This window comes from Bubalus kerabau, chromosome 6 (assembly GCF_029407905.1).
Source record: "Bubalus kerabau isolate K-KA32 ecotype Philippines breed swamp buffalo chromosome 6, PCC_UOA_SB_1v2, whole genome shotgun sequence".
Taxonomy (NCBI): Eukaryota; Metazoa; Chordata; class Mammalia; order Artiodactyla; family Bovidae; genus Bubalus; species Bubalus kerabau.
The window spans coordinates 70469203-70487822 of NC_073629.1; the positions used below are offsets into that span (position 1 = coordinate 70469203).

The 18620-nt window shown below is 40.9% G+C and overlaps 1 protein-coding gene across 5 annotated transcripts in view; it reads left to right on the forward strand.

The window, feature by feature from the left end:
- Window positions 1-18620, forward strand: part of CRYZ (crystallin zeta) — a 29645-nt gene that overhangs the window by 728 nt on the left and 10297 nt on the right. The window contains exons 1-5 of one of the 5 annotated variants that reach the window (XM_055585470.1): window positions 5239-5281; window positions 5397-5562; window positions 7131-7283; window positions 10854-11017; window positions 17453-17504. In XM_055585470.1, the coding sequence (XP_055441445.1) occupies window positions 5410-5562; window positions 7131-7283; window positions 10854-11017; window positions 17453-17504 (522 nt within the window). In that variant the 5' untranslated portion in view covers window positions 5239-5281; window positions 5397-5409. Of the gene's footprint in view, window positions 1-5238; window positions 5282-5396; window positions 5563-7130; window positions 7284-10853; window positions 11018-17452; window positions 17505-18620 lie in introns of those variants that run through there. The other 4 variants (XM_055585472.1, XM_055585471.1, XM_055585469.1 and 1 more) reach the window with 4 other exon arrangements.

The window sequence follows — 18620 nt, forward strand, 5'->3', positions numbered from 1 at the left end:
CAACCACTGAAAGGCTAAAGTTTGGACTGATTGTCAGCAGCTAGTGGAAATGGCTTCCCACGTGGCACAGTGCTTAAGAATCCGCCTGCCACCATAGGAGAGGTAAGAGAGGCAGTTTTGATTCCTCACTTGGGAAGATTCCCATACAGGAGGAAATAGCAACCCACTCCAGTATTCTTGCCTGGAAAATTCCATGGACAGAGTAGCCTGGTGGGCTACAGTCCATGGGGTCCCCAAGAGTCTGACAGGACTGAGCATAGCACAGCATTAGTGGAAAATGGCTGTGTGATTCCCACTGAAACCTTTGGGACACTCTGTGAGTGTCTGGTCAGCAGTAGTAAATCCCACGGAGCTCTGCTCCCCCAGGGCAGGAAGAGCCTGACCAGTTAGTTCCATCCAATCTTTTCTTCCAGACACCTGTAGGGGGTTAGAATAACTATCTGATCAACTCCTCCTTCCCTCCTAATCAGAAGTGGGTACTAAGAGCCAGGCCCATGAAGTAGTATCCTGACAAGGTCATTCAGCTAAGAAGAGACTTTTCTTTGGCTGCTTTTAATTTAAAACAATTTTTTTCTGGCTTAAGAATAAATGATATTATGAGTCATTCTTGATCAACCGTAGCACATTTATAATGTTTGATTCTCTTTCCAAGTTTTTTTTTTTTTCTTGTTAGAAATTCTTGAAAAGTACGAATTTTTAAAAAAATAATATGTCTTTGCTTTGGCTTTGTGAATCGATCTGTTCATTCTATGTGAGAATATATTTCCAACTTTTTCCCTATCCCTTTAATTTTCATTTAAACCAAATGGATTCAAGCATAGCTTGAAAAAGATCAGTGTTGAAGGAAGAATTTTAAATTCTGTATTTCCTCTATTTGCAAAATATGGTTGGCAACATTTCGTAGGTTAATAAGTAAAACGGAACAATAAACCAAGGTGCTGTGATTGAAAGTTTATATTTGATAAATAGAAAAACCTGCTAAAGTACATTTTAATTAAAAAACACAAGCAGTGTGATGAGCCTGATGCTGATTAAATGATTTACTGTGAATAATAGAGCTTATAGCCTGTCAGGCATGCTCTGAAGCACTCCCCATGTGCTGCTGCAGTTCATCTTCACAAGGGAGCATTGGCCCCATTTTATAGATAGGAAAATTATTATTATTGTTATTATTATAGTTTTCCTGAAAGAATCACATTCTGTGTATCTCTAGTAGATCCCTTAACTTATGGGCATTTGAAAAATTTCAGACTCAAAGCAGGTGTCTTAATCATAAAATGTAATGCTACCTCCAGGTTAGCTGAATTTCATATCTCTAGCTCAGTCTGTCTCACTGTCATCATTATAAATTCTATCTCTAAGAAATTAAAAGGTCTTCTCTGCCAATATTTCAAAGGGTGAGATGAAAAGGATTTTACAGTTGGGGGAAAAAAATGCCCAATAACATTTAAGGTGTTGGGCTTCAGCTCTGCTTCAGTGTGACCCTGGTGAATCTCAACCCCTTAGATGTTTCCTCATCTGTAAGAAGGATGGTGATTTTATTTCCAGTTCTGCATACAATTAAATGGTGGTTTTAGTGACTGTTGCTTCTCTACCTATTGTGAAAATTCTGTTCAGTTCAGTTCAGTTCAGTCGTTCAGTCGTGTCCGACTCTTTGCGACCCCATGAATCGCAGCACTCCAGGCCTCCCTGTCCATCACCAACTTCCAGAGTTCACTGAGACTCACGTCCATTGAGTCAGTGATGCCATCCAGCCATCTCATCCTCTGTCATCCCCTTCTCCTCCTGCCCCCAATCCCTCCTAGCATCAGAGTCTTTTCCAATGAGTCAGCTCTTCACATGAGGTGGCCAAAGTACTGGAGTTTCAGCTTTAGCATCATTCCTTCCAAAGAAATCCCAGGGCTGATCTCCTTCAGAATGGACTGGTTGGATCTCCTTGCAGTCCAAGGGACTCTTAAGAGTCTTCTCCAACACCACAGTTCAAAAGCATCAATTCTTTGTCACTCAGCCTTCTTCACAGTCCAACTCTCACATCCATACATGACCACAGGAAAAACCATAGCCTTGACTAGCTGGAACTTTGTTGGCAAAGTAATGTCTCTGCTTTTGAATATGCTATCCAGGTTGGTCATAACTTTCCTTCCAAAGAGTAAGCATCTTTTAATTTCATCTGTTAATGGATGTGAAAGATGTGCTGTTTAGAAGAAATCAGGTATTGCAAGGGTTTGCTGCTGCTGCTGCTAAGTCACTTCAGTCGTGTCCGACTCTGTGCGACCCCATAGACGGCAGCCCACCAGGCTCCGCCGTCCCTGGGATTCTCCAGGCAAGAACATTGGAGTGGGTTGCCATTTCCTTCTCTGATGCATGGAAGTGAAAAGTGAAAGTGAAGTCGCTCAGTGGTATCCAACCCTCAGCGACCCCATGGACTGCAGCCTTCCAGGCTCCTCCGTCCATGGGATTTTCCAGGCAAGAGTACTGGAGTGGGGTGCCATTGCCTTCTCTGTTGCAAGGGTTTAAGAATAATGATTACTATTTTAACAGTTTTTTAGCTTAGCACCTATATTATAAAGCAAATGATGATCCTGTAGGTAGTTGAGGGGGTTCAAAGGCAATGAATGCATATTGGAGCCTGAGCAATCATAGTGGCAAGGGCTCAGCAGGAAATAAGACCACCAGAAGCAAAGTAGAAGTTAGAATTGTCAAGGTCATGCCCTGTTTCCTTATGAGCTCCACAGGTTAAGGGGTAGTACTGAGCAAGACCGGGCTGGGGGTGGGGACTTCTAAATCCAGGATTAAGGGTGAGTCTCTTCCTTTGTTCTTTTCTTCCAACTTAGCAAATGTCCAGATATGAGGGAAAAAATGTATGTACTATATATTTTTGACAGATCCTATTTCAGGGTAATTTTGCTTTTATTCTGCAGTTTTTTGAGGGTACTAGTGATGTCTGTTGGTGAGAAGATAGATGTGAGAGCTTGAAAGAAATAAATAGGGAGGAAGTAAGTAGATATTGAAAGTGGAAAGAGCTGTACCTCTTAACATGGTGTGTGTGTGTGTGTGTGTGTGTATATGTATGTATGCACGCGCACAGGCATTGAAGGGAGATAAGGGCAGAATGGGGAGAGTCTGGGGCTTGTTATCCTTGCCTTCTGTGCTCTCTGTGTGTGGCACAGTGCCTCCCTTATAGTTAATGTTCAAAAATGCATGTTGAATGAATAACAACCAATGTTTGGTATTAGTGCTTTGTTTGCATAGTTCTCTGGACTGTGAACTCTTTGAGGTTAAGGACTTGATTTTACAACAGTTCCATAAATATTGTTAAATCAAAGATGACTATAGGATTATAGAACCAAAGATACCTTAATGAATACAAAATTGGAAAGGAGAAACTAAGGGGGAAAGGAATCATGATATCACTATGTATAGAAGTAAACATTTGCTGGGTTCTGTGCTTCATACCTACCCTGGATCTTGCATAGTAACCCCGAGTAGAACTCAGTTTTCAGATGAAGAAGCTCAAAAAAAGTGACTGCCTTGCCCAAGGCCACATGGCTAGTCAATGATAGATCTGGGATTCATACTGAGAGCTGTCAGATTCCAAAGCCCGCACTCTTTTCACAACACCATGCTGAAGACAAAAAAGAGAAAAAAAGAGCTATGTTCTTATTTTCAGAGTAGAAAACTCTGGTCTGTACAACCTTTTCTTTTTCTGTTTTATTTTCTTTATATATGTTTTCGCTTTCAAGTCTTAAGAAATACTCAGCTTGAGTGAAGATCCAAATAGAAAGGCAGGAGTGAAACTGCTGGGTAGGTTCGGCATGGCTGCCTGTTCCGCTGTCCTAGTTCCTGCACGGGCTTCTTACCCTAGGACTGGTCAGCTGCTGTGCAGTGCGTGAGCCTTACACCTGCTCCTGACCCCACCCCCTTTTTTAGTAAGAATACTGCCCTTTAGGCTATTTCATTGCTAAACAGCCTTTTAGCAATGGAGAGTTTATTTTCGCTTCTGTACTAGGTACTATATTAAATTATTTTGAATAAAGGGTTTTAAAATGGCACAACTTTTGGTTAATTATATCAAGAACTTTCCATTAATAACACCATCAAAGTGCTTTGATTCCCCTCACACATGGAAGGGCATTTTATAGTTAGCGTGAGCCTTGTTCCAAGTAGTCCTGTGTTGGGCTTCAGTACAGTGAAAGTCTGAATTCTTTCATCTCAACTCTTAGTTTCTGCAACTATTTTTGATGTTTCAGCTGCTTGTGATTGGTGAATATGATTACTCCAGAAGTTAGCAAAGATGTTCCTGGTGGTGGCAGAGTTTAGCAATATTTGGTGTGGTTAATTTCAAGAAGTTGTCATAGCAGACAAGCAAAATTATGGAGATCAGACAAAGCCCTTTCATTACATCTCTATAGATGTAAGATTTCCAGTTACCCAATTCTCTGTCTATATATATGTTCTTTACCTTTCTAAGCTTATTTTAACTTTGAGTTTTCATTTCAATATTTACAGTGGTAGAAGAGAAAGGGTAACTATAAATTACACTTATGATTTACAGAGGATTACACTCAAAGCAGTTTTTAGCTGTTTATTCTTCTTTGTTAAAATGAACGAACTTCATAAAACTAAATGTTTCAGCATGGATAAATCTCAAAAACTTAATACTGAGAGGAAAAAGCAAGTTTCAGAATTCAGTACAATATGATCCACTATGATTATAAACTTTATTTATAAAGTTTGAAAACATGCAAAATAATAACAATAACACATACTGTTTAACAGTGCAAATACATGTTGCGGTGGAATTACATCCTGCCTGAGAAGTATGAGCTCTGAGTTTATGGGAATAGTTACCTCCTAGAATTGTGGAACAGAAATGGGTTTGGAGACAGTTAGAGGAGGCTTCAGTTATATCTATAATACAATGTTTTAGGTTTTTACAGTGGTAAGGTTTGTTAAAGCTGGGTAGCAGGTAAATGTTTATTGTATGTTTTATATTTCTCTCTATATCTGAAATATAATCTAACAAAAGAAGATCTGTTTATCTAATGTTAAGAAAACTTACATTAGCTCCTAGAATTTCCAAGATGTTATAGCCCAAGCTTACACAAAATGAAACCTAAGATAATTGTATCATGCATCGTCTATCCAGATGTTTTTGTTTGTGTGTTTGATTCCCTTGTTGAAAGCACTGAATCCCTACAGGAAATAATATGAAGCATTTTGCTTTGTAGCTGAAGGATTTGTAAGATGAAAGGTCCTTAAACATGAAATGAGATCAGTGGTAAGCTCATGATTTAAATTGTTGTTTGAAAAATTGTTTGATCTTCCCCCTCCAGGGGGGAAAACACAGTGATAGCCTAGATACAATATGACAATATGTTATTTTTTTTTCTTAGTCTCTAGATCACCATGGCAACTGGACAGAAGTTGATGAGAGCTATTAGAGTTTTTGAATTTGGTGGACCAGAAGTGCTGAAACTCCAGTCGGATGTTGCTGTACCAATTCCAAAAGACCATCAGGTGGAAATCATTACTTATAAACAGGCAATAATTATACTGAATGTATGTCTCTAGCACATGAAGTTATTGTTCAAAAGAATGATTTATAAGGACATTGCTTTAGGATGGACCCTGGAAAGGGGAACGGCAACCCACTCCAGTATTCTTACCTGGATAATCCCATAAACAGAGGAGTCTGGTGGGCTACAGTCCACAAGGTCACAAAGAGTCAGACACGACTGAGCTACCTTCACTTCACTGTACTGTTTACACCTTAAGCTCTGACAAAGAGAACATATAATTCTAACTAGTGAAGTAAATGTATAAAAAGAATGAAGTTGAAAATCATCTGTGTAGTGAAGTAATTGGATTTTTCTGAATGGAATCATGATTATTCAGTTACAGTCTTGCATGATCTTTTTATGATCGTTTTATGCATGGGGAGAATAATTTTTTTCTGCATACATGATTTTTCACATACAAGAGATTTTAAATATAGATTTTAATCATTTCCAATGACTTTAACAATATACTTTTTCAATAAAAATTATATATTTTTATTACTGCACCTTCCATCGCTCCCATGTCTAACTTCCTTAGCAAGCCTTATGAGACTTTTTACAGTTTGGTTATGATTTGGCAAAGATTTATTTCTTATCATTTCTTCTCAGTAGACGGCTGTGACAATACAAGCTTTGTCCGGTTTCCCCAAGAGGTCCTTTCATTCCTTCTGTCTTTGCACATACTGTTCCTTCAACCTGAAATATACTTCTTTCATTCTGAAAGATATCTACTCATCCTTTAAGATCTAGATCGAGGACCACTTCCTTCATAAGGCCTCTCCTTACTTTGATAGCAGAAGTGATCATCCTGTATTAAGGTCAGATGAGCTTCTATAATAGATGTACCCTCAAAATTTCAATGGTTGGCAGCCTGGATGGGAGGGGAGTTGGGGGAGAATGGATACGTGTATATGTATGACTGAGTCCCTTTGCTGTTCACCTGAAATTATCACAACATTGTTAACTGACTATACCCCAATATAAAATAACAAGTTTAAAAAAAAAAAATCTCAGTGGTTCTCATTCACTAAATTCCACAATTCTAAAATGTCAGTGGATCGAGTTCTTTCCAAAGTGATTTAGGGACCTGTGCTTCTTCCCTTGTGTGGCTCTGCCACCTTCAACACCTGTCTTCTGAGGTCACTAAGGAAGGGTGGAAACACTATGGACATTGCCTAGGAAGGACTCTGTGGGTCAGTCCCGAAAGTAGCTTTCATCACTTATGTTTACATTCCATTTGACTGCTTATAACTCTGAAGAAACCAGGAAGGAGTATTCTTCCTACCTTGCTGTCCAGGAGGAGAAAATAGGTTTGATAGAGGTCTCTGCACACATCCCCTCAGATATCTCCATCACTATTTTCCCCAGATGTTTTTAGTATAGCACGTAGACCATTCTGCCTTATCTTTTTATTTATATGGTGATTTCTAAAAACTGGAATGTGAGCTCATTGAAGGCAGGGCTTTCCTCTGTTTTTGTAGCTCCCATGATCACTCCACTCCAGTCCTATGAAAATGCTGAATGAATGCCTAACTGCTCTGTGTGAACTGAAGTACACTGTCATTGCAGGTTCTCATCAAAGTCCAAGCGTGTGGTGTGAACCCAGTGGACACATACATTCGCTCTGGCACTCACAATATAAAACCACTTCTACCTTATACTCCTGGCTTTGATGTGGCTGGGATAATAGAAGCTGTTGGAGAGAGTGTATCTGCTTTCAAGGTAGTACATTTTAAATTATTTCCATTTTAGCTTAATATGTATATTTTTTAACATTTTGACATAGCTTTAAAATGTGTCTGTATTTAAGTCTTTAAAAGGCCCTATTACACAATTTCTACCACTTGGGGGACTCCTCTAGTTAAAAAAGAAATTACCTTTTATCCAGGGACCTTGCTTGTTTGCATTGTTGGAAATAAGTGTTGGGTAATTTCTGTGTCTCCACATCCCCATAGAATTGAACTGTGATCCTTTGATTTAACAGAAATACTTAAGGAAAGAATATAATAAGCAAGGAAATTATACTGTTTCCTAACCCTTGATAATACTCAGCCAACAAAGTTTTTTCTTTTTTTTTCCTTCTATAAAATTTAGTTCCACAAAATAAAGGGAAGGCTAATTCTTTTGAATAATAAGTAAAAGATGAACAAATGCAAGGTCAACTATACATTTTTAGAGCTATGATTCAGACCAAGGTGGCTGAGTCAATGTAGATGTTATGAGTTATGATCAGAGCTTTTGTTATTTATGTACAAAAAGATATAAAAAACCTAGATAGCATATTCATGTTCTAGCATCTGCCCTCACCATTCCTTGACCTGCTCAACTGTGGCAGCACATTTACCAGAATTGAACTGAGTGAAGATTAACAGGGTCTGGCCCAGGAAGCCAGGAGAATTCCTTTTGCTTTCTACTCTGCTGCCTCAGCAGTCCAGCTCCTGCCCCCACCGCCCCACTGAGACGATGTTTACTAATGTCGCTAATGGCCTCTATATTGCTGAAGCTAATGGGTCCTCTTATGTTATTATCTGTCTTGACTTCTCTGGGACATTTGACACTCTCAGCCACTTACTTTTTCTTACCAAAAAAAAAAACCTTCTTCAGCTTCTGTGACATTATATTCTCCAGGTCTCCTCCCTACCCCCACCTCCCATTCCTCTCTGAGCATCCTTTTTCAAGCTTCTTTTTCTCTAGATGTTCCTCACTTCTTGGTGTTGCCCAGTGCCCACTGACCCTATGTAGACTCTGCCTTTTGTATTCTCTTCCTTCTTCATGATGGGCTCATATGCTCCCTCAGTTTCCATTATCTAGTGTGATATCTTTAGCTTAGAAGCTGGACCTATTCTTTCCAAATACGGTGGTCACTAGCCACATGTGGCTGTTTGAAATTCAAATTCAATTAAAATTAAAAATTCTATTCTTCAATTGCTTAATAGAGCCAAGTGTCCAGTGGCCACTGTTGGACAGTGCAGATGGAGAGCATTTACATCATCACAGAAAGTTGTGTTGCAGGGCCCACATCGGCAAACTCTAGGAACCTTTTCAGTTCATTTCAGTCATTCAGTCGTGTCCGACTCTTTGAAACCCCATGAATCACAGCACGCCAGGCCTCCCTGTCCATCACCAACTCCCGGAATTCACTCAAACTCACATCCATCGAGTCGGTGATGCCATCCAGCCATCTCATCCTCTGTCGTCCCCTTCTCCTCCTGCCCCCAATCCCTCCCACCATTAGAGTCTTTTCCAATGAGTCAACTCTTCACATCAGGTGGCCAAAGTATTGGAGTTTCAGCTTTAGCATCATTCCTTCCAAAGAACACCCAGGGCTGATCTCCTTTAGAATGGACTGGTTGGATCTCCTTGCAGTCCAAGGGACTCTTTAAGAGTCTTCTCCAACACCACAGTTCAAAAGCATCAATTCTTTGGCGCTCAGCTTTCTTCACAGTCCAACTCTCACATCCATACATGACCACTGGAAAAACCATTGCCTTTACTAGATGGACCTTTGTTGGCAAAGTAATGTCTCTGCTTTTCTGTATGCTATCTAGGTTGGTCATAACTTTTCCTCCAAGGAGCAAGCGTCTTTTAATTTCATGGCTGCAATCACCATCTGCAGTGATTTTTGGAGCCCCCCAAAATAAAGTCTGACACTGTTTCCACTGTTTTCCCCATCTATTTCCCATGAAGCGATGGGACCAGATGCCATGATCTTAGTTTTCTGAATGTTGAGCTTTAAGCCAATTTTTTCACTCTCCTCTTTCACTTTCACTCTTCACTTTCTGCCATAAGGATGGTGTCATCTGCATATCTGAGGTGATTGCTATTTCTCCTGGCAATCTTGATTCCAGCTTGTGCTTCCTCCAGCCCAGCGTTTCTCATGATGTACTCTGCATAGAAGTTAAATAAGCAGGGTGACAATATACAGCCTTGACATACTCCTTTTCCTATTTGGAATCAGTCTGTTGTTCCATGTCCAGTTCTAACCTTTGGTTCCTGACCTGCATATAGGTTTCTTTCTTTTTCTCGTACCTATCTTTGATGGCTCATCAGATTTGCCTTGCTTTAAAATTCTCTCTCTCCTTTTTTTCCCTCTTCCTAGAGTTTAAGAAGCTTGAGATTAGGGAGAATTGTCTTGCTATTAATATCCATCACAGAACTAAAAGTACTGCTTTTCATAGTGAATTCTTAAACAGGTTGGGATTATATTCAAATCAATGCAGTGTGTTTTTAAGCTGTAAAAACAGGATTAATCTGATGTTAGTCATACTTGACCATTTGCAGGCAACACTGTTAAGCAGTGATACTTGTCTTTGACTCCTGGGTGCCCTTGGAACCTTTTCTGTCTCTACCTCACCCTATAGTGTTGTATTATAGGGCAAATTTGAGTGTATTGAGAGTTATTGCCTTAATGTTTTGCTTATTCCAAGGACTATTTACTTGTTTTTTTTTAATTGAAGAAACAGGGTTTAGAAAAGGTGCTTGTACTGGGCAGTCTAATTTCCTTGGTGTACAGGTCACATGGAGCCAGCTTGTGGTGCTTGCGCGGTGCCTGTCCTTACCCTCAGGTACACATCTGCCTTCCAGTAGTGAGGACCTAGCAGGCGTTTATGGAGAGTTTGTTATATGTTTCTGGTGCTGCAACAGGTCAAGACACTTTTCCTGGCTCATCTTTGTTGTCGGGATCCAGGCAGAGTTGCTTGCCTTTTGGTCCATGCGTAAAAAATGAGGGAAATGCGGGAACAAACCTACAGAAAGAATTTAGAACAGGTGTTTGGAAGAAACCTTACATTGTATTTGTTTCTTCTCCCCAGTGTTTTGGATAAAAAACATTTATGTTAACTACCATTTATTAACTGCTTGATCTGAGCAAATTACTGAACTTATTTACGCCACCATTTCCTCATCTTTGAAGTGGGGTTATCTGAAGGGAGGTAATGAAAGTTTTCCTCATAGACTGTTGTGAAGATCAAATTAGATAACTAATGCTGTGCCTTGCGCAGCAAGCTGTCAATAAAGGTAAGTTATCATCATAATCTTTAGACCATTCTGGACATTCTCTCTTTTCTTATTTTTCCTGTTTCCCTTGATTTTTCTTCTTCCTAGTTTCCATTAATAAAACATTTAAAAATGTTCCATATTTTGAAGTTGTTTTTATGAGACCTTAGGATGTAGACAACAATATATAAATACCCATTTTATTTCTTGTTATAAATGTTGCATTCTAAAGGGTTACACCCATGTTGACAACCTTTTTAATCCCTGAAGCGTTTATTAATTTATTGCTTTCCGCAGAAAGGTGACAGAGTTTTCACTACCAGGACGATCTCTGGGGGCTACGCTGAGTATGCTCTGGCAGCCGATCACACTGTTTACACACTGCCAGAAAAACTGGACTTTAAACAAGGAGCTGCCATTGGCATCCCATACTTCACTGCTTATCGAGCTCTGCTCCACAGGTAATAACACACTCTCTCAGCTTTATAACCAGCACCAGAGGAGGGCGATATTAATTGGAGGAAGGTAATATATAATTTCTGCTTCCTAGCACCGGTCTATCCATTGGTCATTTTTGGTTCCCATTAAGTTACTCTTAAGGTTTATGGAGCAGAAACTCTGCTAATTTGGTAGATTGTTCTAATCACTGAAGAAAAAGACAAGAACAGCAAAACCCCATCTTTGTCTTCAAGATGCTCATAGTCTAGTAAGGCAGAGAGACATAAGAGTAATAATACTGATATATAATGTGGAAAGGACAGTGGTAGAGATGTGCATAGGGATTTACGGGATCACGAGGGACATGCCTGTGGTAATGAGGTCAGGCTTCCTGGCAAGGCATAAGTCTTGGATTATTTTAAAGCCGTGGTTCAAAAATCTTGTTATCCAGCTCCAGAAACTACTTGCTGCAACTTTAAAGTACAGTGGCTCTACCCTAGTCCCCCTGGTCAGTTTCCATGGCTGATACCTGAGAATCTATATCTTAATCATATTCCCTAGGTATTTGAAAAGCATCAGAGAGCGTTATCCTGGGGAAGGGTAGCTAGGAATAGGGAGGGTATTCTAGAGAATGGGAAGAGCTGGTGTGGGGAGCAAACATCGGGGTATCTGGGGAGAAGAGCTTTAGCAGTTTGCTTTTGTTAGAAGATTTCAAGGCAAAGAGTGGCGAAGAATAAAGTTGGAACATAGTAATCTCTCAGTAAATGTTAGCTGTCATTATCAAATAGGTGCACCTCAGATTGTAAAAAGCTAGATTATAGTGCTCACATATTGTTCTGTAAGGACTTGGGGGTCATGTAGTGTTTTATTCAGGAGAATGATATTGTCATATCTGTGTTTCATTAGGATCACCCATCTGCTATGGGAAGGATGGATGTTATGACAGGAGTGGGGAAAGACATGAGAGAATCTTATAGAAGTACCCTCTGGACATTATTAATACTTAAGGGCCAGAGCAAGGCTCATGGTAGAGGTGGAGAGGAAAGGATAACTATTTAGGTGGTAAAATCAGAAATATTTGGTAACTATTTGCATGTGGAAAATGAGGGAGAGAAAGAGCTTAAGAATACTTAACAGCTTTGTAACGGGTAATGTTTGACTTGACAAAGAGAAGGAGGGAAAAGTTTCAAAAGGAAACTGAGTTCAGTTTTGGACATGCACTGAGACAGACATCATCATGGAGAAGTCCAGCAGCTGTCGGATGAAAGAGTCTGAAACTCAAAGGCTTGAGCTTTAAATTTGGGGCTGTCAGCATGTGGTAAGAGCTGACGAAATGAAAGTCACTGAAATGCCTCAGGGAGTGAGAGCAGCAGTGGAGAGAGACTGGAACTGTACTGAGCATTAACATTTAGAATGTGGTCAGAGGTAGGGAACAGTCCTGAGAGAGGCAAAGGGCGTGTAACCCAAGGCCAAGAGAGTCTAGAGGTCTCTGAGTCTGTTAAACATCTGTTAAGCTCATAGGTGTTGAAGCCAGGAAGGCCTCAGTTTTAGTACTGTCTCCACCTACTACTAGTCAAGTTGCTTTCCTGTCTCAACTGTAGTTTACTGACTTGAAAAATACAGATAATAATAGCAAGCACCTTGGGGTGTGGTGGAATTAGATGAGGTAATGCTTATAAAGCTGTTCAGTTCAGTTCAGTCACTCAGTCGTGTTCCACTCTTTGTGACCCCATGAATCGCAACATGGCAGGCCTCCCTATCTATCACCAACTCTGAGAGTCTACCCAAATCCATGTCCATCAAGTCGGTGATGCCATCCAGCCATCTCATCCTCTGTTGTCCCCTTCTCCTGCCCCCAATCCTTCCCAGCATTAGGGTCTTTTCCAATAAGTCAACTCTTCACATGAGGTGGCCAAAGTATTGGAGTTTCAGCTTTAGCATCATTGCTTCCAATGAACACCCAGGACTGATCTCCTTTAGAATGGACTGGTTGGATCTCCTTGCAGTCCAAGGGACTCTTAAGAGTCTTCTCCAACACCACAGTTCAAAAGCATCAATTCTTCAATGCTCAGCTTTCTTCACAGTCCAACTCTCACATCCATACATGACCACAGGAAAAACCATAGCCTTGACTAGATGGACCTTTGTTGGCAAAGTAATGTCTCTGCTTTTGAATATGCTATCCAGGTTGGTCATAACTTTGCTTCCAAGGAGTAAGCGTCTTTTAATTTCATGGCTGCAGTCACCATCTGCAGTGATTTTGGAGCCCCCCAAAATAAAGTCTGACACTGTTTCCACATCTATTTCTCATGAAGTGATGGGACCAGATGCCATGATCTTAGTTTTCTGAATGTTGAGCTTTAAGCCAACCTTTTCACTCTCCTCTTTGACTTTCATCAAGAGGCTTTTTAGTTCTTCACTTTCTGCCATAAGGGTGGTGTCATCTGCATATCTGAGGTTATTGATATTTCTCCTGGCGATCTTGATTCCAGCTTGTGCTTCCTCCAGCCCAGCGTTTCTCATGATGTACTCTGCATAGAAGTTAAATAAGCAGGGTGACAATATACAGCCTTGACGAACCAGTCTGTTGTTCCACATCCAGTTCTAACTGTTGCTTCCTGACCTGCATATATAAAGCTCTTAGTACACGAATAGTACAGAACAAGTGCTCAATTAGTGTGGGTGGTGGTAGGGGTGGTAGTTGATGTTGCTACCAAGGAGGGAAACTAGCTGTCAGTGCAGCAGTGAGGACTGTTTGGGAACAAAATAACAGCCAGGCTTAGTGATAGGAGGTCAGTGGTGGCTTTTGTCAGATCATTTTCAGTAGACTGATGGAGCAAAGCTTGAATGAATGGGTTGAGAAAGGAAGAGGAAATTGATTCTTGAATGGAGACTACTCTTAAAAAGCAAGGGAGACAGGCAGAAAGAGGTAGGAAAACTACTTGAAAAGAGTGGGAACAAAGGGTTTTTTTTTTTAAGATGAACAGGACTTGGTTATTTTTATACCTGAGAAAGGATGTAGCAGAAATAGATAGGAAACTTGGAGAAGAGGGCAGAATAGCAGATGTAACAAGATCCTATGCTGGGCAAGGATTGGATTTAGCACAGAGGTAGAGAGATTGGCTTCTGATCAAAAGGAGAACTCACCTGTCAAACTTGGAAGAGGCAGTGAGAGAGTCAATTCCTAGGGCAGGTTGATAAGAAGTCCAGGGGTCCCCACGGAGAGAGGGGTCTGGAATTCTCAAGGAGGAGGAAAGGACAAACTTTTTTTCCCTCTACATTCCTTGGTCTTAGTCACATAAGTCACGTTTTTATCTTTAAGCTTTGAACTGATGATTACACAACAAACAACTCAGTTTAAACTCTGTACTAAGGGTTGTATAACAACAGTGTATCCTGCTTGAGGACAGTTTCTGGAAAAAACCTTCTGGCTAATCCTGTTATCTTAAAATGTAAATTATGGGAGTGGGTCTAGTAAGATCTTTACAACCTCCAGACATTCTTTTGATTCATTGTAATAACTAATTAAAAAGTATATAATTCCATTGCTAACACTAGTGAGGGGGCAATCTTTCTGCCTGCTTCTAATGTCTGTGTCAGAAGCTTTCTCTATCTCTTTTATACTTTAATAAAACTTTATTACACAAAAGCTCTGAGCAATCAAGTCTCGTCTCTAGCCCCGGATTGAATTCTTCTCCGGAGGCCAAGAATCCCAGCATCTTTTGTGGTTCAACAGCAACCTTTCAGCATTGGTATACTTAATGGAAAGTTTGTGGGCAGGGAGGTGAGGCATTGAAGGAACTCATATGTGATTGCTTCATTTTCATAACTAAATAGGAAGCAAAGTGACCTTTTGAGAATCAGAACTGTAGTGGTACCAAAATGCATGGTCATGTGATTTTTTTCTTAGGTATTTAGCCATTTGGATACATTATCCAGGGAAAGTAGACCATAAAATTAATCCATGGCTGGAATATTAGTGGGAAATTGAAAGCGCACAAAGGAAGTGGGAACACTGGAGAGAAAGAAAGAAGTTGGGATAATGTCCCATGGCATCCAGGCTGATGGGAGTGTGGCAGGAGCAGCAAGAGGGCAGAAAAGGAGCAGACAGCAAGCTCTGTGAAGCCAAAGAAAAGGTTTTGAGGGAATATGGGGTTACAGAATCGGAACAGGAGATCAATACTGGTTATTAGTGTCTGATATTCCTCAGGTAGAATGGTTAGGGATGACTACTAGATGTGGGAAGAGAGTGATAGAAGTAGAGGAGAATTCAGGAATTGTCAGTTTTCTTCCCATGGATGTTGAAATCTCTCAGGTTGGGGCTGGATTTAGGGTAGAAGAAGAAACCTATCGGAAGCTCCAGTACTTTCGCCACCTCATGTGAAGAGCTGACTCATTGGAAAAGACCCTGATGCTGGGAAAGATTGAGGGCAGGAGGAGAAGGGGATGACAGAGGATGGACGAGATAGTTGGATATCATCACTGACTCAATGGACATGAGTGTGAGCAAACTCCAGGAGATAGTGAAGGACAGGGAAGCCTGGCACGTCGCAGACAATAGGGTCACAAAGAGTTGGACATGACTTAGAGACTGAACAACAAGGAAACCTATGAGCCAGGTCCTAGGCTTCAGTGACTAGGAGGGGGTAACACAGCAGCACCGAAAGCCAGGCCACATGCTCCAACCCTGCTACAGGCCCCAGGGGCGGAGGACTATTAGTGTTCTCCAGAGAAGCAGAACCAACAGAATGTGTATATTGATGGATGGAGTCCTGCTGAGTCTAAAATCAGCAGAGAGACCAGCAGGCTGGAGAGCCTGAGAAGAGTAGCTGTTCAAGTCTAGAGACAGTCTGCTGTCAGAATTTCTTCTTGCTCTAGGAGAAGTCTGTCTTTGTTTTGTTAAGACCTTCAAGTGGCCAGGCCAACCCACACTATGGAAGATAATCTGCTTTATTCAAAGTCTACTGACTTAAACATTAATCTCATCCAAAATAGCACCTACACAGAAATATCCAGAATGTTTGACCCATATCTAGCACCATGGCCCAGCCAAGCTGACACTTAAATTTCACCATCAGAATGACTCCACGAGGATAGAAGGATGGTAGCCATGGAGACCCAGTAGACAGTTTGCCTGCTTTTTCTCCACCTGCTGCAGGCCCAGGGGTTTAGGACAATGTACTTAGTGTGTGGAGACTTGTTTATAAGATTTAGAAAAAAATCACTGGAAGTATTTCATGACCCAGAGTATAATATTAGTAATCCTATTCCCTTAAATTTGTATTTTACTTTTTAAAATGTCAAAGTGTTTTGGAATAGCTGTCTCAGTTTATCACTCCAAACCCTCAGTTTAACTCACTGTGCTCAGCCCCCCATCCCCAAGTGAGCATGTTGGAGAAACTTCATTTACTGACTCACAGCTGCCGTTTGTCAGCTGTTGGCACACGGCCTTAAGCAGGACTCTGGGTGACTGTGTTCTCACTCCTAGATTGAACAGAATATCTGTGCAGGGTGGTGTGATTTAGTCGCTAAGTTGTGTCAGACCCTTTGCGACCCCATGGACTGTATAGCCCACCAGGTTCCTCTGTCCATGGGATTTTCCAGGTGAGACTATTGGAGTGGGTTTCCATTCCTTCTCCACTCTACAAGGTGACCACCCCCTATTGTCCTTGTAAACAAGGGATCCTCACTGAGAGTCAGATCTGGACCACACGGCCGTTGCTGGCCTGTGACATCAGCATTTGTCCATGTGAAATGATAAAGCATCACTGTGTCTTGCTGCATGTTTTTGCTTTCAGTATAATAGAAAAGGAGTGGGTGAACCAGAAGTCGAAAGAATATGTCATTCTACCAGAGGCTCTGGGCATTTTAGGGGGTGGTAGGGGAACCTGTGTGACAGGACTTGTTACATTTCTTACTCTCTTCCCATCGCTGACTCAGCATTGGTTTCTGAAACAAGGGCTTGGAGGCTGTGCAGCCAGGTATTGAAAGGCATGGAGAAGGAAGAAAGTAGCTGCTGCATTTACTCAGGTGTAAGTCTGAACCATGAAATAAAGACTGGGCTATAATGACCCTTTTTGAGGCACTTTCTGTGGGAATGAATGGGAGACTCCAGTTCTTCTGGGTGAAGCAATTTCCTTTGGCACATCCACAAAGCCTCTTAGCAGGTAGCACAATTATGATCCTGGCGCCCCAACAATATCTGGCACATGGTTGACTCCCAGTAGACATTTGTTGAATGAATAAATGAATTGAATGTTTTCTTTCATCTGTGGCTCTAAAGAACCATTGTTTGAGTCTGGGGAGTGTGGAGAATATCTCGGGTTGTCTATCAGGATGAGTTTCCTCTTTGGGTAACTGTTGGTTGAAATGAAGGTAGAATTTTCTTAAGAATTATGACAAACACTGAGCTTAATTAGCTCCAAAGTAAGGCGATGAACCTGTGCTTTCTTTTTCAGTGCCTGTGTGAAACCTGGAGAAAGTGTTCTGGTTCATGGAGCTAGTGGAGGAGTAAGTATTTTTTTCTTTTAAGTTTTTTGCTTTTTTTTTAGAGGTTATGTTTGTGGGTTTCTTTAAGTTGCTTTTAAAAAACAAATTTATAAATATAGTCAAGGGTGATGACTTTTTTCTTTTTGTAGTGAGACTTTAGATTCTGTCTTCTGAAGGTGATTCCCCATCATATTCGTTTAGCATTTCTTGGTTAATAAATTCAACAGATTACCCGATCAGAAATGTATGCATTAGGTTTTCCACCTGTGTTGGGTATGAACCAAGATAAACAGGCTTTGTTTTTCTTTTCAAGAAGTGAATGTTATAAGAATATTTATTTAGAATTTTAAACAGTTCTTTAAGGTTAATATAAATTCCACATCCCCTTAGATAAGAAAACTAAGGCTCATTAAAGCTTTACCTCTGTTGCCCCAGACAGCACTGCAAAGCCACACTGTGAGTTCTTCATCCTTTCTAGCTCCCTTCCTGCTCGCCTGCTGCGCTTTGATGACATTCACAGGGTGCATAGTATACAGCTGTGTCCTTCACACCACAACCCACAACTTAAAATGCTAATGGGTGTGTGTGGGGGGGTGGGGGTTGGGGAATGCTCAGAACTTATCAAACCAGCCCTGCAGTGAAATCACCCAACACAGAGCTGTCAGAAACCTCTTCAAGAAACTGGCTGTCAATCTGCCTCCGAGGAGCTTAGAGGAAAAGTTAGAGCTCTGAGGTTGGAATTTAACAAGAAATCCACATGACCTCTATCCTGCATGTAGAGGCTTTAGAAATTTTGGAGACACGATTTGGCTTTTTTAAAATACAGGGCCTGGGGCTGGATGTATGAGGAAGCAGATTAACCCTTTCAGGACACTGTATTCCAGAGAGGAGATGGAAAGAAGTAACCCATTAATGGCAGATTGTTTCCGGCATAATGAGGGGCATCCTGAAAATGCATTTACCTCTAAAAGTGGACAGGTAGTACAGAGAATTCAAACCTCTGTATAATTGTTACTTTCCGTGGATGTATCACGAGGTTTCAAGCCCAGCTTCCTATGTACTTCCAATAGATCAACTCAAGGATTTCACAGATAGACTGTTTACTTAAAAAAACACCAACATCGTCTTTCTGGGGCT